The sequence below is a fragment of the Semicossyphus pulcher genome, unplaced genomic scaffold (assembly GCF_022749685.1).
Source record: "Semicossyphus pulcher isolate SPU_LCO1_2020_fin unplaced genomic scaffold, fSemPul1.0.p SCAF_2, whole genome shotgun sequence".
Taxonomy (NCBI): domain Eukaryota; kingdom Metazoa; phylum Chordata; class Actinopteri; order Labriformes; family Labridae; genus Semicossyphus; species Semicossyphus pulcher.
Window position 1 is genome coordinate 34571338 of NW_027211693.1, and position 25717 is coordinate 34597054.

Genomic DNA, 25717 nt, shown 5'->3' on the forward strand with positions numbered 1-25717 from the left:
ATTTTTGTAGTCCACTCCAATTCATGAATGAAATTTAAATTTCAAAAAACTTGCCCTCATGAATGCAAAATTAACTAAAACTTTACTACATATTGAAATTGTTTTCTGTTTCACACAGCTGGTGGAAGAAAGGAAAGAGATGAGATGACTTTTAATAAATCTTTAATAAATCTTTACAAATCTGAGATAACAGTATGAACAATTATGGTAAAACCATAGTCAAAAATACTGCCATGAAATCAAACTATTAACATTCAAGAGTATTGCCCTCAAGTTGTATTTTTCACCCTCCTTTTTTTAATAATAATTTATAAAAATGTATTCCTTCAACAAATCTCTTCCCTTCATGTTATCGTCATAAATAAATGAAAACTTCGAAAGTTTCCATATGTCCTGATAGTTCCTTAGTACCTGAATTCCCTGTGTGCAGCTCGCTTTGTTTGGACTATCCTTAATATGGCTCACTTTGCTGGTATTCAGGATCCTTACTGAACCATAGCTTATTCATAAAAATATTAAGGATAAAGCCCAACAATATCATTATTTACTATTGATTCACAACATGCTACTGGACAAATTCAACAACAAAAAAACAGTGAAATAAAATTATGACATCTGACAAAAAAATCTCATCAAAGACACCGAACATCAGTTAATCAATATGGCTGCAAGCTGATCCCTTAGTGGACCCATTTTGATGGTTGATTCTTCTCTCATCGCCCTAAAGGTTAAAAGGTGTGTGTGTGTGTGTATGCGTATAGGAGGTGCTGTTTTTGGTTCCTGACACACAAGTCCTGAGTAATATGATGCTACTAATCTGCACTTTGATATTCCCTTTAAAATGCCCTTCATGGAGATACTATCACAAAATGATTAAAACATTATAACAGAATTTGTACTGTACATAGCAAAGGCAAAACTAATTCATTGAAAGACTTTTCTTTCTTAAAGAATAAAAGCTACTCTGGACCCTCAGAGGGTTTTGTATTCCTTGCAACATATCTTATAGGCCATTAGTTTTGTTCTAAATGCTCTGAATCAAACTTCATAAAAAGCTACACCACGCCCTGTTCCTTCTTATTCTTGTGTAACTGTTGTTGACGACTTAACAGGCTGATGATCCTTTCGGTCCCAGAAGACCTCTTCATTTTATCCCTACATCCTATTCCCTTCTCTGCATCTTCATTTATCCTTCATCTAAACACCTTTGGTAGATTTCTTGTGTGTGATCTTCCAATTTCCTCGGCCTCCTCTCCTTCTACATTTTGATTCCTGCATACAGCTCATCTATTTGGGATCTGAAGTGTTGTAGCAGTTTGTTCCTCTTGGCCTTCAGTGTTGGAGTGAGCAGGCCGTTCTCGGTTGAGAACAGCTCATCGTGGATGCAGATGACCTTTACCTAAAGAAAACACATTTTGGCGGCTTGTGTTACAGATGATAAAACAGCATCTCATGCCTTAACAAAGTTTGTAAGAAGACTACAGAGCTAGTGGCAGTGTAGGAAGTCTAGTGGTGTAAAGATACTTCAAATTTTAGCTGAGTCATGGGCGAGTGTTATACCTGCTCAAAGGATTTGAGGCCTCCTTCCTTGCCCAGTCGTACCATGTCCTCCAAGATGGCTGCCTTGACCTCCTGTACAAAAACAAAAAAGAAAGAGTCTTCAGGAAAATTAATTCACAAGTCACTTTGTAGTTCTATTTGTTTATTTTCCAGGGTAACACAAATATGTGAAATCAAAAAACAGAAAAAAATAATTTAATTAATTAATTAATTAATTTGTTAACCACATTTTAATTTTTTTTTTTTTGTTCATCTACTCTATCATCTTTCCACTGACCCTTGCTTTCTGCAAAAGTAACTCCTAGATGAATAAACATAAGTAAGAAAAGCATTACCGCTCTGGCACATAGTTCCTGGTAGCTGCCCTCCAGTCCCAGAGTCCTCTTGGTCCAGTCAGAGAGGAAGTCCGGGTCAGGAACCACCATTGCTACCAGGCTAGCCTGGAGAAAATACATACAAGGTGGATTCAGCAGCAATATTTAGATTGTTTGAACGGCTGTTTTATGAAGTGACTTTGACAGAAGGAGCCCAAGTTACGTCAACTTAGTTACCTTAAAGTTTAGCTCAATGGCAGACAAACAGGGAACAATTCTACACAATTTCCTCCACCCACCTGCAGACTGTCTCCATGCACAAAGACCTGCGCCACTGCATCACTCCTTGTGTACACATTCTCTATCTTCTCAGGAGCAATGTACTCCCCCTGTGCCAGCTTAAAGATGTGCTTCTTCCTGTCCACGATCTTCAGTGTGCCATTCTTTAAACACATGAACACAGACTTAGTTTTTGTCTACATATTTAAGTGTCAGAAATGTATGAAGCCAAATGTAAGTAATTTTGAAAGGTCAAATGAAAAACGTGTACAAAGTGAGGTTGAACACAAACAACATAAGTCAACCTACGGGAAGCCATTTTCCAATGTCTCCAGTGTGAAGCCACCCATCTGCATCAATAGTCTCCTCAGTCTTCTCTGGGTCCTTCAGATAGCCCTGGAACACGTTTGGACCCTTCACACACACCTGGACATCCGCACACAAACACACTTATCAGCAACATACAAAGGTCAAGATTATCTTTGATGATGTCTGTTTGTCTTTGTTACTCACCTCTCCTTCCCCATTTACAGCCAGGTAGTTCATCTCAGCCACATCAACAAGTTTCAATGAGTTACAGGGCAGAGGAGCTCCAACGTGACCTGTTGACATGAGCCAAAGTTTTATTTTAAGTCAGCTGGCAATTCTTTTTTAAATGCTACAAGCAGTAAGTTATTAAATAAAAAGACAAATAAATATATATTTATAGTTGGAAGCCGTGTTGTTTATAGGCATGTTTATTTATGAAGCACCTTTCACTCACAAAGGGGCAAAAAGTAGATTTAAAAGACAATATGCATCTAAATTATTGAAAGGCTGCATGCTTTGAGCCCTGATATAAGTATGCTGAAGTTTCAGCACACCTCAGGAAGCTTGTTCCACAGGTGAGAGGCACAGAAACTAAAGGCGGCTTCACCTTGCTTGTTTTGATCCTGGAAACACTGAGCAAATCTGTCCCAGATGACCTCAGTGGTCTGAATGCTTTATCGCATACAAAAAAACAGATAGTATTGAGGCCTGTGACAATTTACTGCTTTACTGGCAAGAAATAGGATTATGAAATCTATCCATCGGCACACAGGAAGCCAGAGCTGTGATTTAAGGGGCAGTGTAATGTGTTCCACTTCCTCGGTGTTGTTGAGGACTCTGGTAGCAGCAGTGTTGTTATTAATTACCTGCAGTCATGTCCCCCGGCAAGGTGATGGTGCACCCAGCAGTACACTCAGTTTGTCCATAGCCTTCATAGAACTGAGAGAGAGGAAAAACTATGATTATTGTAATAACTGTCATGTCTATCATTACCACTGCTGCTACAGAAAATTACACAATGTAGCAGTCTGGTTGAGGTCATGTCATGATTGCAGATCAGATGGCAAAACTTCTACATAACACCAACTGAAGTCTTTATAGTACTGTAGTGCATTACTCCAAACAAGGTGATAAAAAGAGACAGCATGGACAAATGTAAGCATGTTAGAATTACCTGACAGCCTACTGCAGCTCTGAGGAAGGTGAGGACAGCAGGAGAGACGGGAGCAGCTCCTGTTAACATGAGGCGCACACGACCTCCGAGGCTGGCCTGTAGAGGGCAGAACACCCACAGTTAACTTCTGTACAGCCAGAAAAATGTCACGACAGTCCCTAGAAACTTCTGTGTGATTTTATGCTGTGTCATCACAGCTGATATGATTTTACACATTGTTATAGAGCCTACTGTTACATTAAGGGCTCTAAAATGCAGACACATTTCAAAAACTGCACAAACATTAGATGAGAGAAGAAAAGATCAATAACAAATGTCTATCTGAGAGTATCCAAAAGCTGTTTAAAATGTGAGCAAGTTATCATTACTTTAGAAAAATATGCATGTTTAATGGGTCAGTGTTTTATGAAACGTTGACCCATCAGCTGTAGAAAAGTTGTATTAGCTTCAGCCCACACCTTTTGTGTCTGGTGTCAGTCTTTTTGCCGAACTATTATACTGTACTTTCATTTTGCTATTTCTTGCCCTACTTTCCACAATCCTTTGAGTTATTATTTACAAAATAAACACTTTTGTTACTTCAATGTGCAGGATGAACATTAGTTGTTGGAGACCAATGAGCAACAATAACAGAAGACCCAAGGGTTGTACTATGATGCAGGATTTGCAGTTAGCGAGGTAATTTCAGGGTTAACTCTGGGTTTTCACAACATGGTTCACTGCTAATGTGGGTAAATCGCCATGGCGACTTATGCTGAACACCTATACTGCTCCGCAGCAGGTTATGTTGGAGATAAGAGATCAACTTGTACTAAACACCACCTACTGACCATTCAGGTCCAAGAGCTCTGTGAGCAGTTCATGAGAGGGAGGCGACAGAGATCAGTAAAACACTTCTGCTTTATCATCTGATTTTTGATATGAAATAATTATGAAAGGTGTTCAGCAAGACTGATAAAAGCACTGGCGGCTCATAAGATATGAAAGTAAGCATTCTTACTGCATTTTTACTGCTATGCCACATAAATACATCTGTGCAATGTAATGAATTGAATGTAATACACAGGTGTTATCACAGTCAATGTGTCACAATGTTGGAGCAGTGATATTATAGACTTTATTTGTGCATTAGAACAGTCTGCAGTTTTTCCCCAGTTGTCCTTCCTGCATTCAGCAGCAGCTGAGTGGATTTCAGTCTGGATTACTTCTAATGTTTTCTAATCTTTATAATATCATAGTTTGATCTGAGTTTGTAAAAATATGCCAATCAGCTGACAGCAGACTTATCTCTATGTGTGATTAGTCATATGCTGCAGACTCCGCCCCTTTTATATGAACACGCTCAAAGAGACCCTGGGGTGAACCCTTATCAAGTTGACAACCAGCATCAAGTGACCGTTTAGCATGATCTCCTTTGTGAGGTTACTGCAGCCAGATAACCAAAAGACACTCTCAGTATGTTGAACTTGTTTCACAGTCGTGTAATAACTGTACTGCAATTATCATCCAACATTCATACTACAATTATACATATTCTCCCTTCCATACATAGTTCATTATGCTATGCAATAATCCTGAGCAATTACTGCCACACTGTGCAATATTACAGCAATATTTTGGTATCTCATTCTGGTTTTAATCATAATACTACACACCATGTGTGTTTTGATTTTAAAAAACGACCCCTGCTTCTTTCGAAAAAGAAAATGTGTACAGTGTGAATAGTTTTTAAATGATTCCGTTACTGTTATTCTTTATAGTCATATTTTTTAAATCTTTTTATTGACACCTAGTTTTTGTCTTTTTTTATTACTTGAGTACTTAATTTAATTTGCCGGTTTTGTGAGCTGCTGTAACGAGTAAATGTCCCCTGTGGGGGATATATAAAGCTTATCTTATCTTATCTAGCACAAGCATCTGAACCACTTGCTTGTCAGTCATCATTATACTTAAAAAAACAAAAAAAAAAAAAAACATGTTGTACAAAACACTGATACTGGGCATAAAATAGAGAACAGACGTCCACTCCAATAATCAGTTTGAGCACAGATAAAGCAGAACTGTCTGCTGCTGTTTGTAATTTGGCCACGATGTCAGCCTGATATCTGCTGATCGTAAGCTAGCCATGTAGGCTGCCCAGTTTGTAGGGACTGGAAAGAGTACAATCCTCATGTTGTTGAGTCGACTTCTGGCGCTTCACCTCTCTTTACCAAAGCTCCTTCTCAACAAACACAAGCAGAGATTGCAGAGGGTGTGCTGAGCCTGAGATCTGTTTCCGTCATAGATGATTAATTGACTATGAGGTGTCATGAGTCCAGCTGGAGTTACTTTTTTACTAAATGTAGCTTTTTGTGGACTTTGTAATCACTCGGTTTTTACAACGAAGACATTCTAAACATTGCACAAAGACAAACTTAATTTAATTGAAATCATTTGATGCATCACCCTGCCCATTAATGTGCATGTAGCACCTAACTATACAGTTACATTATAGAGTTACATAATTGCATAATTACATAATTGCGTTGGCTCTGTGTACCTGGACTTTCCGGAAGATGAGTCGATCCCAGATGCTGTCTTTCCTCACGATACCTTTCATCATCTCTGCCTCCTTCCTCCTGTAGGCAAATCCCAGCAGCCAGCGCTTCAGAGACGTGTTGGCCTGCCCAAAGATCTGCAGAGGCACAAACGCACACACACCCACACACACACCCACACACACACACCCACACACACACACACACCCACACACACACACCCACACCCACACCCACACCCACACCCACACCCACACCCACACACACACACACACACACACGTCACATAGACATCTTAAACATCAGCTTGCTTTAAAGTGACACGTTTAATATGTTATTGTGAACAAGATACGACATTCAGGAGCATGTGCACTGCCAGCCTACCTTATCATACATCCTGTTGAGGAGTCGAGGAACCACAGGGAACACAGTCGGTTTCAGTGCGTTCAGGTCATCTGACAGCAAACGGATATCTCCCTGGAAAAAGCCAATCCTGGCTCCATGCACTATCATAACTCCCTGTCAGGATTATGAGAAAGTTGCAGAAGGGGAGAGTTAACAGGTCACCAGAACTGCTGGGTGTATAATCAAGAGATTGACACACAGGGTTATAAGAACATTGATCTGTCTTTTACAAAAGATGACTATGGGAACGAAGGGAACACACACAATACCTGCACTACTCTCTCAAACATGTGAGCCAAGGGCAGAAAGGAAATATGGACATCACTGGGACAGATTGGACAGCGAACCTAAAACACATCCGTACACAGGTATACAAACACACAGACAAATGGACACACAGGAATACAAACACACACCAATGGACACAACCCAGACAAACAGACAGGGACACACACACACAGAAAGGGAGAGCAGTCAGTGTTGATGTTCGTACCTCCACCACCCTCTCAAACATGTGGGCCAGAGGCAGAAAGGACAGCATGACATCATCTGTGGTGGTCTGAGCACAAGACTGGAGGCAAGAGGGAAGAGTTTATAACAGTACCTTTACTTCAGATTAATACACATTAAGTTTTATTTTCATGTCTACCTTTCTGTTTCTCCATAAATGTGTTGAAGACAGTGTCAACATTACTTGACTTGACAAAGTGGAATAATAAAACACGTTAGCTACATGTTGACGTGAGTTATTCTTGTTTAGTTTTGTATGTAATTAATTTGGCTGTTCAGAAATAATTACATTTTAGATTTTTGTCTTTTACTACACTTATGTTACTTCCTGCTTTTGTGATTGTGTGCCCCACCCTTATTGTTTTCACCTGTGTCTAATTACCCCATGTGTATTTAAGCTGTGTCTCAATTCAGTGGCTAGTTTCTTTTTCTTTTTTTTTATATTATTTTTTTGGGCTTTTTGCCTTTATTCATAGGACAGCCGAAGAGAGACAGGAAATGTCGGGAGCAGATAGTGGGGGATGACATGCACCAAATGGATCGGCAGACCGGGAGTCAAACCTGCGATCAGTGCGACGAGGACGTGCAATGAATCTCTGGATATGTTGGGCCACAAGATGCACCCGATGGATCCTTTTTGGCCCGGGAACAGGAGGACGCATTTGTCGGCTGCATCTGAAGGAGCCTTCGAAATGGGACAGCCTTTGACACGCCACTGTGACGCAAACGGCCTTCAAACACATCCTACCAAGGAGGCAGCCTCTGAACTGGGACACAGCTTAGTATGTGTGTACCTTCCCTTCCGATTGTCCTTCATCAACCTTCGTCAAACCCTTTGTAAACTTCCTGCAACCCTTGTCGTAGTGTTCCTGGATTTTCCTTGAGGCTCTTGTTTTATTTTTTGCCTTGTGTTCTCACCTCTTTGTTTATTAAACTTATTTTTGATAGTCTGCATCTGTGCACTCTATCTTATTGTTTTACCTTAACGTCACACGTGCTAATCCTGTGTTCCTGTGTTTAGCTAACATTTGTTAAATGTCAGATTTTAAATTAAAATTGCTGTCTTATGTGTTCTTGTAAATTGTTAATATGTTTCTGTTCTGAACAGATGTGATTTGGTGTGTTTGGCTACCCCAACAAACAAATAAACCCCTTTCACCAGTAGCTTGTGGGTCTTAGGTGCAATCAGAGAATTATCACAGCAGGAAGTGTGGATTTGTATTTCCAAAAGAATTTGGTTGAGGTTTCATTTTGTCATATCTCTCTGATCCTCCACCTCCTGATCTAAAAACACAAGTAAGGGAAGAGAAAGCTCAAATCACCTCTGTCACTTTGATGAAGGCTGAGCAGTTGGACACAATGTTTCCATGTGTCAACATCGCTCCCTTTGGGTTTCCTGAAAGTACAGAAACACACACATCTTTAGATCGAATGTTTTTATGCATCTTTTTAAGGTACTTGTGGAAATTGTATTGCAGCTGTAATTCTCTTCTGCGTGTGTGTGTGTGTGTGTGTGTGTGTGTGTGTGTGTGTGTGTATGTGTGTGTGTGTGTGTGTGTGTCACACCTGTTGTCCCACTAGTAAAGCAGATGACAGCCATGTCCTCGGGCTGTGGAGGCTGGAGGAATTAAGTTAATGATAAATGATTAAACAGGGCCACACAACAGACAACACCATTGTCACTTTAAGTATTGACTGACAAGAGGTTATTTAACAGGCCGTTATTTACTCACCACTGGTGGGCGATGGTTGGCCTTCCCAATAGCCTATGCAACAAGAAACTCACATTAATAAAGTTTTTATAATACAAAAAAGAAACAAAGAAAGGGACAAGAAAGCAAAAAGCAAACACAGAAAGTACTAAAGTACTAAACCAAGACACCCGGAGTTAAAACAACACAAGGACAAAACTAGCGAGAACCCCAAAAAATAAAATAAATGTAAATAACAAACTCATTAAACAAAAGGAATTTAACGCAAACAAGGCAGCAAATGAGTAAAGCCAAACCAAGATACAACAAAGAGCAAAGAGCAATGCAATGACACAAAACACAGACCGAGTTAAGGAGAAACACAACTGACAAAAGACAGAAAGGGTTGCATGCAAAAGTAGAATTACTGCCTCAGCCAACCAGTTGCAGTTTGACTCCATCAGTGTTTGCACAGAATGACTGTAATGAGTCTAACGGTGGCCGGAGCTGGGGATATATTTGTATATTACTGAAATGAGACGTCTGATCTTCGGGGGATTTCCTGTTTGCATCACAAGCTGTTCCCGCCCTCAGTCTTGCGGCACATATTGCCGCTGCTGTTGCCTAGCAACAGGAAGCTAGCTGGCTACCTAGCTAACATAACTAACGTCACGTAACTTAAACTATTAATTTAAAGTTTCAAGGCCCCTTTCGTTTTTTAACATCGCCAGCTATTCGATTGGGTTGAAACCAAAAACGTTTTAAAGTTTGTTCCTCGGCCGCTCGAAAGTCTGCCATCTCGTTTGATTTGGCGTGCAATGAATCTCTGGATATGTTGGGCCACAAGATGCACCCGATGGATCCTTTTTGACCCGGAACAGGAGGACGCATTTGTCGGCTGCATCTGAAGGAGCCTTCGAAATGGGACAGCCTTTGACACGCCACTGTGACGCAATCGGCCTTCAAATACATCCTACCAAGGAGGCAGCCTCTGAACTGGGACACAGCTTAGCATGTGTGTTCCTTCCCTTCCGATTTTCCTTCATCAACCTCCGTCAAACCCTTTGTCAACTTCCTACAACTCTGCTCGTAGTCTGCTCCTAGATTTTCCTTGTGGCTCTTCTTCTGTTTTTTGCCTTGTGTTCTCACCTGTTTTGGTTGGATTTAATTTGGACCTTTTGTTGGACTTTTGTTTGCTGGATTAACAGTAAGCCTTTTGTTTTTCTCGTTTGGCTTTTTATAATAGGGAAATGAAATACACGACCCTAAAAACATAAGTAGGTCTACATAAAACCGTAAAAGTTGCACAACCAACATTTACGATGGGACACAATATCTGCTTTTGTCTGCAGTGCATGTGACATCAGTTGACAGCAGAACTATCAGATGTGGAAGGAAGATTATTCTTTTAAATGGATAGATATTGTGTTCATCAGAATGGAATGGATGTGAGGTCACAGTGGCCTTTGACCATCAAAACTATTAAGCTCTTTCTTGAGTCCGATGTTCATAAGAGATTTAAAGAAATGCCCTCCCTGCCCTGAGATTTTGTGTACACAACAATGTCATGATCAGATTGATAACCCCGAGACATGATGTCTCCAGAAATGTACATCACCAGTGCAGAGGCATAAAAAATAAAGGTCAAAACAAGGACAAAATCTGAGTGTTTACACAGATAAAGTCAAAGGTCAAAGATGGGGACAAAAACTCTCTTCTGACCTCCATCTCCTGCATGCTGAGGATGTGGATCCCGGCCTGTTGGCCCCTGCTGACCAGGTCCGCACTGGGGGTCTCCATAAGAACAATGGTTTTGACAGAGTGATCCCTGTCCTTCACACAGTCTAGTACCAGGTTGACTTTATCCACCACGTCACACACTACAGTCGAGATAGAAGCTGCAGAAACAACATACAGACACATGAGAGATGAGGTCAGTTGAAAAACACTGACAGTGAAGTGTGTATCTATGTTATTTCTACTGTGTTTACCTTTGTCTATAATGTAGGTGATGGCTTCTGTTCCCAGTGTGTCGTACAGGGGGACGGACACCAGAGAGTATGTGTAACAGGCCAGTTCACACATGGTCCACTAAACACAAACACACAAGCATTAAAGGGAAATCCATTTACTCCGTAAAAGTAGCAGATAAAAGACCACAAAGATTTTAAATAGACTGGGTATGCACTCATGTAACAACTGTTAGTTCCATCCACGTACTCTGACAAGAGGTATTCCATGAGTGCTGATTTAGGGAACAACATTACTTCATTAGACTCTCATGTCACTGGTTGCAGGATGCATGGAAACATACAGATAAATGCACATGTCACAGGCCTGCGTCCTGGTGAAACTGCATAAATAAGTATGGATTTTGTTACTCCTGTTGTTATGCCTTGTCTATCTTCTATTTTTAGCACGTTAGCTCCACTGATTTGAACTACAGTTAGGGTTCTGCTGTAGAGGAAGTAAAAACAGGAAGTCTGTGACACCACTGTCACACTTCTTTTTTTATTTTGTGGGTTACAACTTGAGTGTGGGCGTTCTTTAGCCAATATTTGTTGACATTTTGAGAAATTGGAAACAAAAAGTCAGCCGAATTAATTAATAAGATAGTAGCAGTTCCTGTTTGCAGCAGATCCATGCATGTTCACATAGCTATCACTTAATTTCCTTGATTATAATTAAAGGCAATCCATTTTCTATTATTATAATTTGTTTTGAGTCGTGTTGGTAGAGTTTGTTTCGTTTTAAAAATCGTATACATATTTTAATTTCATTATTTTCCGGAGCCTCTCCTTAATCCTGAAATGAACAAGCCGTTTTGCCATTCAAAGGTCAGACATAATGCTACGTTCCAGACAACTTGGAAGTCGAGTTTTTCCGACATCCAACAAGAAAAAGTGCCATGGAACCCCCTTCAAAGTCTGAGTTCCTACTTGTGAACTGGGACCAGATTCATCGACCCCAACTTCACAAGAATCAAATTTCTGACGTTACACAACAATAGAGAGGCACATCGTTAATGTTAACTATCAACTGAAATGCAACATAATATTTGGCTGCATTTCATTTCATCAACAACTACTATCATATAGTAACACATGTTCTGCATGTGTTTTCATTAGATATGTCACTAATATGATAAGGTAGCTGGTTACTATAAATAACCTCTGAAAGTTTTCTTCTCTCCTAAACAGTTATTCTAGAAAACGTTAAACATGAAAAAAAAAACAAGTTAAATTGTCTAAAGACTTGCCAAAGAAAGAAAGCAGCATTAGCCATGATTGGCAGTATTTGAAGTGACCACATAGTCCCTCCCCCACGTGGGAAGCGGCTACGCTGCTCTGTCACTCCAAAGGTGTAGAAAACATGGCTGCTCAAGGATCGGTTATTTGGCCTTATATGTACGAGCCAGAATCGCCAGGAGGTATCGGGACAGTAAGTTGAAATCTTGACAACAACTTGCACAAGCGAGTGCATGAAGGCAGCCTGAGGTGAATGACGATGAATGATGGTCTATTTCAGTGAAAGCAAGGTTCTACGTAGAAACCTGCAGCTGTTCTGAACGGCCCATTTCAGAGGCGACCTTTTTAAAAATGTAATTCTGGAAAAACACAGAATTATGCAGTTTTCACTTTTTCACTGTGAACAATAAACACCCAAACATGTGAAACCCCTGAAAATATAAGAATATCCACTCATAAGATATGGCCCCCTTAAAAACCTACTGATTCTCAGGCCAGTTCTTGAACTTGACAGAGTCAGGGATAATTTTTCCCCTATGATTTTGTTCCAGGTGAACATGGAGATAATAATATCCACAGAAAGCGTAAATGTCCGTACCTCAGGTCTGTTCTGAGAGAAGATGCCAATGTTGGAGTCTGTGGTCTTGGAGTGTCCTTTGTGAAGAAATGCTGAGCCCAGATTCTCAGTTCGCTCCATTACCTAACACACACACACACACACACACACACACACACACACACACACACACACACACACACACACACACACACACACACAGGGAATATGAAGGGTAAAAATATCGAATGCACCGTTACCACCACAGATAAAATGTCATTAACATTTAACTAGTTTGTTCAGTCAGTTAGAGCTCAGCACAATGTGTTCACTCAGGTGGTGCTGGTATGTTTCATTAATATTTTTACCAACAGTGATCTCAATAAAAAACAATGTTCTCAGAGCAGAATGTTAGTTTGCCCTTGACCTGCCAAGGTACAGGTACAGGTAGCAGCTCATACTGACCTTGATGAGAAACAGGGAAATGCATCTTAAGCTGAGCTGCTCATGGTGAGTCTTACCTCTCTGTAGGACATCCATTCATAGGGCTGTTTTGGTTTCCTGGAGCCCAAACAGGGACCGTTATCTTGAAGACAAAAACAGAGCAAAAAGGAGGGCAAAAGAAATTTGACAAAAATGAGTAAGTAAACAGTGTGGTTTATATCTCAATACACATAAATACTGAACCATGTGCTGCTGCCATACAAGACAACTGTTTTTTGGCAATATTGTTCTGGGCAGCTGTAAAACTACATTGCTCATGGAGCTGGAAAGATGCAGTGATGTAATGTATTGTTAGAAAGGATTTAGGTCTGCTTGTCTCTCTCACTCTCCTTGTAGACCCATGTGACAAATATGGGGAATATGTGCGTAATTTGAAAAACACAAGCAGGGTGATACTATATCAACAAATATCACAAAGTGGTTCATTGGTCTGATGCTAAATAATTAAAGAACAGGATGAGCCATCAATACTTTTTTATGTTTCCCAGGAAATGACAAACTCTGAAATATCACTAAGAATGCCTAAAAAATGCATTTATTAATTGTTGAGCCCAGACCCTAACATCCATCCACCCATCAATCCATTTTCTGTACCGCTTATCCTGTTCAGGGTCGGGGGGGCTGGAGCCTATCCCAGCTGTCATTTGGGCGAAGGGCGGGGTACACCCTGGACTGGTTGCCAGTCAATCACAGGGTGGACACATAGAGACAGACAACCTTTCGCACTCACACCCACACCTATGGGCAATTTAGAGTCACCAATTAACCTTACAAGCATGTCTTTGGACTGTGGGAGGAAGCCGGAGACCCCGGAGGGAACCCACGCATGCACGCAGAGACACTCCGCACAGAAAGGCCCACGTTGCTCAAACTGGGGTTTGAACCGGTGACCTTCTAGCTGTGAGGCAACAGCGCTAACCATATAACATTTATTATGGTTTTAATATAATTATATAGTAATGCTGTAGTTAAGTGTTTAAAACACTTGTTTGATAAAAGGTTTGTATAGCGTTTGGTGAAAAGCACAGCTGACTGTGATGCATTTGTAACTTACTGGATTCTCTGACCCCTCTGAGGAAGAACTCGTACATCGTTTTGGCATCATCGTAGTAATGTGTCAAGTAGGCGTCCCCATTCATCAGAACAGATCGGCGTGCAAACTCTCCACCCTAATACAGAGAAACAAATGTGGGTTAAGAAAGCTCCCATTGATCCTACAGTACTCCCACCATCAGTTTTGGCAAGGGGAAAAATATCACTGAGCTGTTGCAAATAGCTGCTTCTGTTTCTACTCCATTATTTGTTTTTCATGAAGAATGAAAAAGCAAAAACACACACACACACACACACACACACACACACACACACACACACACACACACACACACACACACACACACACACACACACACACACACACACACACACACACACACACACACACGCAGAACAGGACTACCCTGTTTTATATCTGTTCACTTATTAATTATTTCAAGGCACTTACAGTATAACCGTAAAAACGTTTGTGTTGCAAAACTTGTTGGCTACATGACCTTCTTCACAGACAGACTTTGCTCTTAAACTTACCGGAGCCTCAACTGACTGCATACTGAGGTCACAGACTGGTGGGAGGGGCTTGGGTCGTGTAGCCAGGTAGTAGGTTGTTGCAGCAGCCACCGCCCCCATGCTGACTAACATGGGGGTTGAGACATTGCTGACGTACTGGCTGACATCTTCCAGGTCAGGCAACCCCAACTTCTGCAGGAACTCCTGGCTCAGCATGATGCTCCCGGTGAGGTAAAAAGGCGTACAGTGTGCGTACGTTGAAAGCCACCGGTTTGTGTTGGTGAATGGAATGGTAACTTTGTCCGTGTGTGTGCGTGTGTGCTGTTACGGTGGCGGTTGGGTGTGTGTGTGTGTGTGTGTGTTATAGGACGGACTGTGTGGAGGGATGCTGGCCAGGAGGGGACCTTGAGAGAGCAAAAGAAGAACCAGGTCATTATTACCTGTTTTACCAGGTTATTTTAGCCACTTGCTTGCTGCATGCTTAAGTCTCATGACTTGCACTGAACACAGAAAAAACAGCTAAGGCTAATGCTATTTTCAATAGTTTCCTAGCTATTAGGTCATAAACCACATTTGAGCCAATTTATGATGTTCACCTGATGGTAGTGCTCTATGATCATTGATAAGTCAGGACTAATTAGTCCAACAGATCATTCATCAGCCCATACTATCAGGCCAATATTGGCCCATCACAGCCAATCAATATCTGCGTATAACAACGACTAAGAAAACTTTTTTAAAGAACATATGATGCAGAAAACAATGCTGTTTCATAAATGGTGTCATCACAAAGTTTGTCCAGCTGAGCTTGCCCCAGATTCAGTGTTTAGTTATTAAGTGTTTAAGTATCAGTCCAGCACTACAGTCTGGTGACAATGTACAGTGATGTTAAATATTGTATGATAAAGTTCTTTGTTAAAGAAAAAAGGCTTCTAAGTTCATTTGCAAATTCATATCAGTTCACATTTGTTGAAACATCTACTTGAAGAAGACTCACATTTTCATTGCAGCTTGGCTTTCTCGGACGCTACATTGGTAACCAGTGAATTTTACCCCTTTACTATCGCTATACGTATGTCTCAATAATCTCTTATTAGTCAGGCTCTAGAATTTACTCTCTGGGGAACCTGACTGGATGTAGCAAATTTCGCAGCAAGCCCTCTGACATGTATCAAGTTATTACACTCTGAACAACATGTACATAAACATCATGGTGCACTAGAGAAAACGAATCCCCAAAATCAGTGTGATTCATCCTCTGGGAACCAGGAATATTATACACGAGATGCAATTACAATTTCATTTCTGAGGACACATTTTCTATCTTCCTTGGTTATCCCTACTGTTATCTGGCTATGCAAACAATTTCAAGTTTAGCTGCTACACACACAATGGATATAAACAGTTAACACTGGGGAGTGAAAGAGAAAGGGGCCCAAATATCAGATGCTCGTGAGAACTCACTAATATCCTGCACATCTGTACAGTTTTTCACACCTGTTGTACATATTTTTTATTATACTTATTGCTTTTTATATTTTTATTCTTATTGCCTATTTTTTATCTTCTATTCTATTTAAGTCTTTCACTTATTTTTAACCTTAGTTATTTCTGTGTTAATTGTTCTGCACCAAAACCACCAAAACAAATTCCTTGTATGTGTAAACCTACTTGGCAATAAACCTGACTCTGATTCTGAGAACTGTTTTTCAAATCAACTTTAAATATTTAAGACAAATTCATATCAATTATGTTTCAGAAAAAACACACCCTCAGATTTATATATTAATATTATTAACAGTTTAAGAACACTTAAAGGACCCCATCTCTCATTACACAGATTTACAATATAGGCAGTAAAGGTCTTTAATTTATGGACAGTTCAGTGACCCATCAGAAATCATAGGGCCTTTGTGAAAGTAATTCATTATATACAATGTAGGCGATGGACATTTTTGCATTGGATTTTTGGAGGTTTTAGTTTTGTGTAACAAACTTCTGACACCACTGTGGTGGTCATTTGTCTTAATCTCAGTGAAGAAAAATCTAAACTGAAAATCTAACAAACCAACAAAGATAATATCTTCTTCCTCATTCCTTACCCTGGCAAAAAAAAAACTAAAAACTTACACCTTCCCTGGTGCCCGCCTATCTTATCCTTCCTACCCATATACAGTACGTATGTCACACAGTGCCCACTGCCTCGTGCTTTCAAAACAAAAGCATAAATAAATACTCAGATTTTCTGAATAATTATAATATCACATATCTTCCTTTAACAAAGTAACAACAAATAAATAAATGACTAAATATTAAATGGACAAATAGTACGTAACAATATGAATAGCTTCAACAACCATGCCACCATGATGTTGAGTCTAAGCTGTTTGACTTGGAACACTTAACATGTGTTCGGCAGGTGCAGGGAGGCATGACAGGCCTGTTGTTGATTGGTGCTATGCAGCAGACACCCAGGGTGACAAAATATATGAGTTAATGTTTAAAATAGATAATAGCCTTTCAGTACTGAGACACAGTCTTACAGGACTCTCTGTGTATCGATACAGTAAAGCTTTGTTTCATTGAGTGACTTTACACAAAAATATTTTGTGCCGGTTTTTAAAATTCTTGAATCCAGCGTCACTCAAGGTGAACCACAGTGACCTTATTTTGTACTGCTGACACTGCAGCAGAATGATAGCAGGTTATCTTGCTTAGCTGTGACTCATATCGTAGTATAATTGGACTGTATATTTAAATGTTTCTCTGTGGACAGGTTTGGCAGGTGTGGCAGGTTCCCATGGTGTTTGTGTCTAACAGGTGAGGATAAAGGTCCTCAGTGTTGAATGCGACACTCACATTGGTACACTCACACATACACACACACACACACACACACACACACACGCACGCACACGCACACGCACACGCACACACGCACACACGCACATGCACACACACACACACACATTAGGTGACAGACTAGAAGGGCTGTTTAGTAGTAAACAGTGTTGGGGAGAAAGAACATCTCCATGTGAACCTTGAGGATGAAGAAGGCGACCTTAGGCCCAGATTCCATGTTAACAATACAAACTGTGGGACAACACTGATTACATCAGAGGAAGCTGTTCTGATGCTTTTACTTTGACACAATGCTTAGAAGATCAAATCAATCAGCTGTCCATTAGCAAACAGGTCAAGGTTGCACTAGTCTTCTGCTATTATGCCACACTTTGTTGGAATAAATATTTGCACATGATACTTTGTATTTGCTGATGAATGTTTCGAGGTGAAAACCTTGGAAAGTCATACACATGCTTGTTAGAATTACAAATGTTAATAGTTAGGAGTCCTTCATATAGAGTGGGTTTTGGTGCTTCAGTCTTATTAAGACCAGTGGGTAAAAAAACCTAATGTTCTGTGAGAGTGTTACAATTTCTAACGTAATTTTGTTTCATGATTATTAGCATTAAAGCAAGTTATTTATCATTTTTAGAACAGACTGAAAAATATGAGATAATGGTCATGGCCCTGTGGTTGGTTGGTTGGTATTATGGGGCTGATAAGGGCCTATCACAGGTATATTGGTATCAACATGTTCAGATTTGCTTTAATATGAAATCTTTCTCTACAGAACACAAACAGAAAACAATGCTTGGGGTGATTCCAAAAAGGTGTCAACACGTACAGCAAAGAGCACTATACTCTTAGCACTGTCTGTAGCACATGTAGCAGAGCATCACAGCTGAGCAGATGTAACCCACACCAGAATTGGTTGTCAATGTATAATAATTAATAGTTAATATTCATTCATTAATAATTTCTGTTTTTAAAGAAAGCAGCCAACTGAGAGCACCAGCTCAAAATCTCTATATTAGCAAACATTCCCAGATAAAATCCCATAAAGGTCGGGCTTCAGCTAAAACTCAATGTTACAGAATCACACGTCATATAGTAAGAGAAACACCTTAGTAATGTCTGTGTTAAAGCTACAAAGTTCCCTCATGCTACCAAACAATTAGCCAACACAGGCTACTGCTCAGATCAGACCAAGTAAAGCTGAAGCAGCAAACCCTGAACTACAATGTTACTATTTGTTAGTTAGGTACTCACTAGTAATAGGGAGCTTGTTTTCACTTGTTCTTTCAAAAGTTCCTGTTTTAATTTATTCCCTTATTTCATTTTGTTTGTGATCATTATACAGGTAGACTACCCCTAAAATACTCCTTTACTCTGTTTCCAATCTGCTTTTTACAGGTTACAAGTTAAAAACACAGTTCCCTACATACAACACATGACAACATGAACATTCTGCACTCCATGACCTTCACCAATAAGCCAGAGACAATGATTTGAAGGTAAATGTTCTCGAAGGCATTTCCATTTATGGGGAATTCAGAAAAATTTTCAGTCAGAGGGGAGTTTGTTTGATTGGATGCTACTGCCACAACCTCTTTTTCACAGTCGCAGAGGGATCTTGAAGGATATCTAAAGCAAGTTTACCAAGTTAACATTCTTCAAAAGTTACTGACAGGGAGTAGTGCAAACCACAACACTGGAAAAACAAGATTACCACGTTTTCTCCACCTTCAACGAGCATAATGAGGAGCTATTTCTGTATACCAGTGCTTTCTATTCCTACCGAGTTGCTTCAACACTCACCTGTAACAAACAGCAGCCAGGGGGACACTGGCTTTCCTTTTTCAGCTGCACATCTGAAGAAAGTGACTCTGGGAATGCTGTTGTTACTGCTGCTGCTACAGCAACCCCCACGCTCTGCTGCAACAAGGTGTATGCACTGATATGCTACTGGCACAAATGCTGTTCCAAGGTGATGTGTAACCTCAGTTAATCTACCAATCAAAGGTCAGCCTGGACTCAGGGAGGGCTCTGATTGGCTTGTTGTGGCAAGACAGTCGGTCTGATTGACTTATAGACAGGCTTTAAACAATGAGTGAACTTATCCAAAGACAAGATCAATGGTAGCAATGAGAAAAATACATAACTCACTTTACTTTCACAAAACACCCTTAAATAGAAAGCATCTTTAAAACCACAGAACTGCACTGTGCATCAACACTCAATGTTTCACTTACACATCAGTATCATCTGTCAGACTGCCGACTATTAGACATGAATAGAAATGTGATTTGTAAACCCTAAAACACAGGTTCAAGCAGTTGCTCTGTTTCTTCACCTTCCCCCCAGTGACCTACGACCCCTGTGTGGTCGGCTGAGTTGATTAGACCGAGTGAGATAAATGCTGATCAAAGACAAAATTGCACAACAGAGGTGAAGCTGTCCTGTTGACTCGGTTGGTTGTTACACAAACTCTTTTTTCTTTCATATTTGGTCTGTTTACAAATTGTATTGAATAATTGCCTGACTGAATGTTTCAAAATACTGAAAAATGCCTGTCACAAATTTCTAAATACTTGGGTAGTGTCTTTAAATTGCTTTAAATTGTGTAAGGGGAAATGGTCCAAGATCCAAAGATATTCAGTAAACAATAGGGCCAGCAAAAAGGCTAAATCATCACAAGATAGACAGTGACATGGCCGGTTAGATGGATAGTCTTGTTGTTTGTGATCTTGCTAGCATACTGTTAGCTTCCTGGCTCATAGCAAAGATCCATTCTATTTACTGGAGTAGTGAACAACATTTCCATTGCAAAAGAACCTCATGGGATGGGAATTTATTTTTCAGGTATTAGTCAGACCCTGGGGCATTACCAGGGAACACTAACAGAGTAGCGGCTTGTTAAAAACGTTATATTTCCATAGCAAAATGCATGAAAATGTAACGTCCTTTTTCTATAGAAAGTGAGCATGGTGTAAGCTACATAATGCCCTGTGAGGTGGCCATTACCATCCCTCTCCCTTTTGCTCATGGAGGCACGGTGACCTTACATATTCATTTATCCCTTTTAAATGTATAATGTCTTTTCCTGATAAATAGAATGTAAAAATCTGATGAATTAAGATTTTGACAGGGATCATTAATGAAACTCTGACATGTGGCCCATCAGAAACAGGTTTAAATGTGTAACAGGTTTCAGGTAGTGATTGGTGGCATACCTTAATGAGAGCAGCTGAGAGAGCAAGTGGTTCCACTAATATTATTCCTTCCAAACTATAACTACCAAAGGGCCCTGACATGGTCAGTGCTACCAAAGGCCCTCAGGACTGTGTCTTAAGCACACTACAGTCTGAGATGAGCGGGTCCTTGTCATTGCTACTGTCCTTTTACAGAATTGTTTACAGAAATCTATTGTTAATACCTTTACCATTTCCAGTGAATACTTCTCTATCGTGGCCATACTCTCAAGAAATCTTTGTTGAATTAATATACAAATTAACTTTGATATGAACACTTCATTCTTTTCTTTACGTTTGTCAACATTACAGTCTACTTTCTAGTCTGCTCACGCCTATGAAGAACATTTTTTAATCCAAGCAAAGAGACTTCATAATGGAGTGAAGTAAGTATATTTACTAAAATACTGTACTCAAGAACAGTTTTGTATACTGAACCTAAGTATTTCCATTTTTGCTACGTTATACTACATTGCAGATTTAGTAAAAATGAAAAAAGCGCAGTGTTGTGTGTAGTTTAGAAAGCCTTTATTGTCATTGTACGCTACAACATACAACGAAATTAGGAGTGCAACTAGTTTGTAACATCGTGTTTATATACATTTTCCATGTTTTTACACCAAGGGGGATAAAGATCTACAAAGATCTATATAATATGTTGGTTACATAGTACTACCTTTTGCAGCTTCAATTGCCTTTCGTTTTTGAGAGTGTTAAATTTAATTCAAGCATTGTTTGAACTATTAGAAAAAGCTATAGAGCATGTTTCTTTACCTGTAACTTGAAACATATGAATATGGAATTTGGCCATCACTGAAGTAAGACTGGTCATGTAATAATACTTTTTTTTAAAACATTGGTAATTTTTTTGTTTAGTAAAATCACATAAAATTGAGCTTGAAATTATTCACAAATGGGCCATGCCAAAATAAATAAACAGTTTCTGAACATCCGTAACAGAATCCACAGTTCACATCAATATCTCTCTTTTATCTTTTTAATGAGTTTTGCATGATATAATTAAACTAAAGTTTTAAATAAATGAACTTAACATTATGGGAGATTAAGTATGAATAAGGTACAACCCAGGCTCTGTTCTATAATTTATCATGCACAAAAAGATTCCAAGATTAAATCACATATGAAGTAATATCTTCTAACAGCAGAATTTCTTGGACTGTATGAGGTAGATAACAGGTGCAGGATGCTGACGTTATATTTCCTTATGCCTGTTGTTCTAGAGCACGTGATCAGCATTATGGGGGCTACTCCGCCTGTCAAGACTGAGACTGAGAGCCCATGCCTATAGAGAGGGAACGGGAGGGGGATTCATACCAAGGAACCAATGGAAGTATTGTAGGTTCATGGAAGTCAGCCAATCAGGGACAAGTCACCTTTCACCTCAAAACCTGTAGCCTGCCACTAGATCACCTTGAGTGTTTTTTTTTAGTTCTGTCATCCTCAAAACCATAACATTATTTTACTGAATATATTAATATCACACAAGCACGAACAAAAACACACCGGTGTCGAAGCACATTAAATATGTAAATATGTGTTTGCCATAACCAAACCTGCAGTGACTGACCCTGACCCCAATGCAAATCTCCTCGCTACTCTATACCTAACGTTAGACTTTAACCTTAACCAACCTCAAAGGTGCATTTCACTTGATTGGACTTTGAACGCTCATATACTATCACTAGTTATGAAACCGTCAAACACTCAACATTCATTTTAAACCCTTAACCAATGAATGAAAAAGTTGCAACCAGAGTGTAAAGTCAATGGCACATTCATTCAAAAAGCAAATGCTCAACTTTACAACTCTCATAGAAGCATTTTAATTTGACTGTAATCATGATGACATTTAGCCAGTATTAACCCATCATCAAATACAGGCTTATAACTGCGCTGCGATAACCCTGCAGACTCCTCGGTGTTCTGCAAAGACAGAAGTGAGCAGTAAGAGGCAGCCATGTGATGTAGGCTAGTGATTACTGTGAACGCCGAATTTAAAAAGTTTAAAGGACAAAACAGTAAAGAAAATGTCGCCGTTTTGCAAAAGCGCTCGTATGCTTTTTCCTTAATAAGATACCATTAAGTTAAACTGACGGTAATTGAAGTGAGTTTGGTGTGACCTTTCTATAATCTAACAAAACTGCATTAATTTCTTAGGATATATTTCTACACTTTTGTCAGGCATGTATTATAACAACTACTAAACACTATTATATGGTTCACTATTAAAAAAACAAAGAATTACTTACTTTTTTAAGCACTTACCACCTGTTAGCAGCAGATCTCCCCGGCTTCTCGTTCCTGACCACGCGCACCTACTAGTTAAAAAAAAAATCAACTTCCGGAAATATGTTTCAAAATAAAATACGTTTTATTTACATAACTTTGTTGGGCATAAACGACGCTATACTACAACAGTTTAAGTGTATGAAATATTCAATTGGGGATATTCTTGTTAAATCAGAATACTGTAGTCTTTCCTGGTTGTCTTTTCTGACAATCTGGGGAGTCCTGGGCTGTGTGCACTTGCTTTTGGCACTTTTAAACTATGTATCCAAAAGCTTTAAAAAAAAAAAAAAAAAAAAAACTTAATCACAATCAAGTGATTAAGTTTTCATGTAAACTTTTTAAAATGACATTATGCTCTTAAAATGAAAAGATTTCCAGCGACATCTGCTGATTGACAAGAGTAGCTAATGTAATCCTGGACACTGATCAACGATGATTGACATCGATTGCTGATGTGGATGGTACATGTCCCAAGATTTGTTTCACACTACTTAGATGATCTCCCGCCTGTCTCATATGGTAGCATCGACGTATCGGCCCTGCTTGGCAGGATTGAACAGCTTAACAGAGATGTCTGCAGCATGAAGGGGGCTCTAGAAGCTCATGTGGCCGTGTGCGAGAACCTGCAAGCGGTTACCACGGATGTTGTGCAGCGTATGACGGCGCTGGAGAAGCTCCGCGGGCCTGCGGGCCCTGAAAACACCACCGGAGTGGCTCCGGAGGAAGAGGTGCAGAGTTTGGCTACTGCTGCACCGCAGTCAACACAAGACACTACGGCAACGAGTGCTCCACCAAATAATCAATCTCAGTGGAGCACGGTTGTAAAAGAAGGCCGTCGTTTAAAGCCAGTTCCTGGAAATACCAAGCCACAACCAAAACCCCGCACTGTGCGTGACCCACAGAAACGCGAGAGGAAACATATGGCGGTAGTTGGCACTGGGAAAGTGAGTAACATTCAAGTGGTTAAAACCAAGCTGATCAGTGTGTTTGCAACAAGATTCTGCCCTAACCTTGAAGCTGACACTCTCTGTGATTATTTGACTGAGAAACTGGGCAGAGTAGTTACGTGTCGCAAAATTGACTCGACACGAAACAGATTCAGCTCGTTCCATATCACCGCTGAATGCAATGAAGTGGCTGAAATGTACGACCCGCTACTCTGGCCAGCTGGAACGTATGTCCGACGCTACTACGAGGCTCGTCGGCCCCGCGTCTCGCCTGATGATGGAGGTGGTGGAGTTGAGGGAGCTGGTCTACAGCAGCACCAGGAAAATACAGCTCCAGGCCCTCAGGGCAGCCACAACCTGGAGCCTCTTGACACGTGACAATGGTCAGTAAACGCAACACAGACAATAACATAGCTGACCTAAAAATTCAGATTGTGTCATATAACGCGCGTGGCCTTCGCATTGGTCACAGTGCTGAGGATAAATCACGTCGCCTTATTATTGACAAGCTCCTGGAGAACTGTGATGTACTGTGTGTGCAAGAGACATTTTTAGCTGTACAGGACTTGGAAGGACTAAATTCAATACATTGTGATTTTTATGGAGCTGGTGAATCCACCACTGATCTCAGTACAAAATTAATCCAGGGGAGGATACCGGGGGGAGTGGCTATCCTTTGGAAAAAGAAATACGATTCTGTGATCAAAGTGGTTAGATTGGATGTAGATTGGGCTATTGGAATAGAGATAAGTTGCAATGATACAAAGTTTATTATATTAAATATTTATACTCCTTATGAATGTTATCAAAATGAGGGAGAATTTCTCAATAGATTAGCCTTTGTTAGCTCCTTTATTCAAGATAATGCTTCTAGCTGCATCCTCGTTTTAGGAGACATGAATGCAGATATTTCTGATGAGAACTCTCTATTTGCCAGACATCTAATGCATTTCTGCACAGACGGAGGCTTAACCCTCTCAAGCAAGTTTTTTTTACCTGAAAATAGTTTTACATACATCAGTGAAGCATGGCATACAACTTCATGGCTGGATCATTGTGTTTGTACATCGGATGCACATGCCTCCTTGGATACCATGGAGATCTACTATGACTATGCCGTTGCTGATCATATACCTTTTTCTATATCACTGAATGTGGAAAAAATACCGATGGTATCGGCTGAGGTAAATAACACAATTTTGGGGAAATTGGATTGGTCTAAGATAACTAAGGACGCCATTAAGGAATATACCATTAGGACTGACAACCTACTCGGAAATATTGAATTACCTAAAGATGCAATGAGATGCTGTAATGTGAACTGTGGGAACCCACAACATGGGAATGATTTATGTGTTTTATATGATTCTATTGTGGAGTCACTTCTCATCTCCAGTAAGTCACTTCATAAATCTCAGTCTAAGGGATACAATGTCAAACCTGGCTGGAATGACTTTGTGGCAGAGCTTCATGTCGTAGCTAGAAAAGCATTCAAAGCCTGGGTTGAATCGGGAAGAGTCAGACATGGGCCTTTATTTGAACAGAAGAAACGTGCTCATGCAAATTTCAAATATGCTCTGCGATTTATTAAAAGGAATGAGAAGTCTATGAGATCTGACTCACTGGCCAAAAAGATGCAAAATAATAGTGTTAAGGATTTCTGGAAGGAGGTTAAATGCATGAATAATTGTAAAATGTCCTTACCGACAAAC

The 25717-nt window shown here is 40.0% G+C and overlaps 1 protein-coding gene across 4 annotated transcripts; it reads right to left on the reverse strand.

The window, feature by feature from the left end:
- Positions 1-145: 145 nt before the first annotated feature.
- LOC138597923 (long-chain-fatty-acid--CoA ligase 1-like) lies at positions 146-23071 on the reverse strand. 4 transcript variants are annotated; one of them, XM_069669482.1, is made up of 21 exons: positions 23035-23071; positions 14675-15057; positions 14142-14256; positions 13105-13169; positions 12626-12727; positions 10771-10870; positions 10502-10677; positions 8822-8854; positions 8655-8706; positions 8411-8484; positions 6848-6925; positions 6558-6692; positions 6176-6310; positions 3637-3732; positions 3329-3401; positions 2667-2755; positions 2463-2579; positions 2174-2317; positions 1896-2000; positions 1561-1632; positions 146-1399 (listed from the first exon to the last, which is right to left on the reverse strand). In XM_069669482.1, the coding sequence occupies exons 2-21, from the start codon at positions 14867-14869 to the stop codon at positions 1259-1261; spliced, it is 2097 nt and encodes a 698-aa protein (XP_069525583.1). In that variant the 5' UTR covers positions 14870-15057; positions 23035-23071; the 3' UTR covers positions 146-1258. The 4 variants fall into 4 exon arrangements, with proteins under 4 accessions (XP_069525583.1, XP_069525586.1, XP_069525584.1 ...); XM_069669485.1 differs by lacking the exon at positions 6848-6925 and adding an exon at positions 7072-7149; XM_069669483.1 differs by having other exon boundaries at positions 23019-23070.
- Positions 23072-25717: the final 2646 nt, after the last annotated feature.

What these genes read in the sequence shown, in the direction of transcription:
- LOC138597923 (XM_069669482.1), bottom strand. Translation starts at nt 14,869, where the DNA reads ATGCTGAGCCAGGAGTTCCTGCAGAAGTTGGGGTTGCCTGACCTGGAA. An exon ending in CCAACCATCGCCCACCAGTG is followed by an intron (nt 8,707 to 8,821) that starts GTGAGTAAATAA and finishes TAATTCCTCCAG; the next exon opens with CCTCCACAGCCCGAGGACAT. An exon ending in CTTTACTAGTGGGACAACAG is followed by an intron (nt 8,485 to 8,654) that starts GTGTGACACACA and finishes CTGTACTTTCAG; the next exon opens with GAAACCCAAAGGGAGCGATG.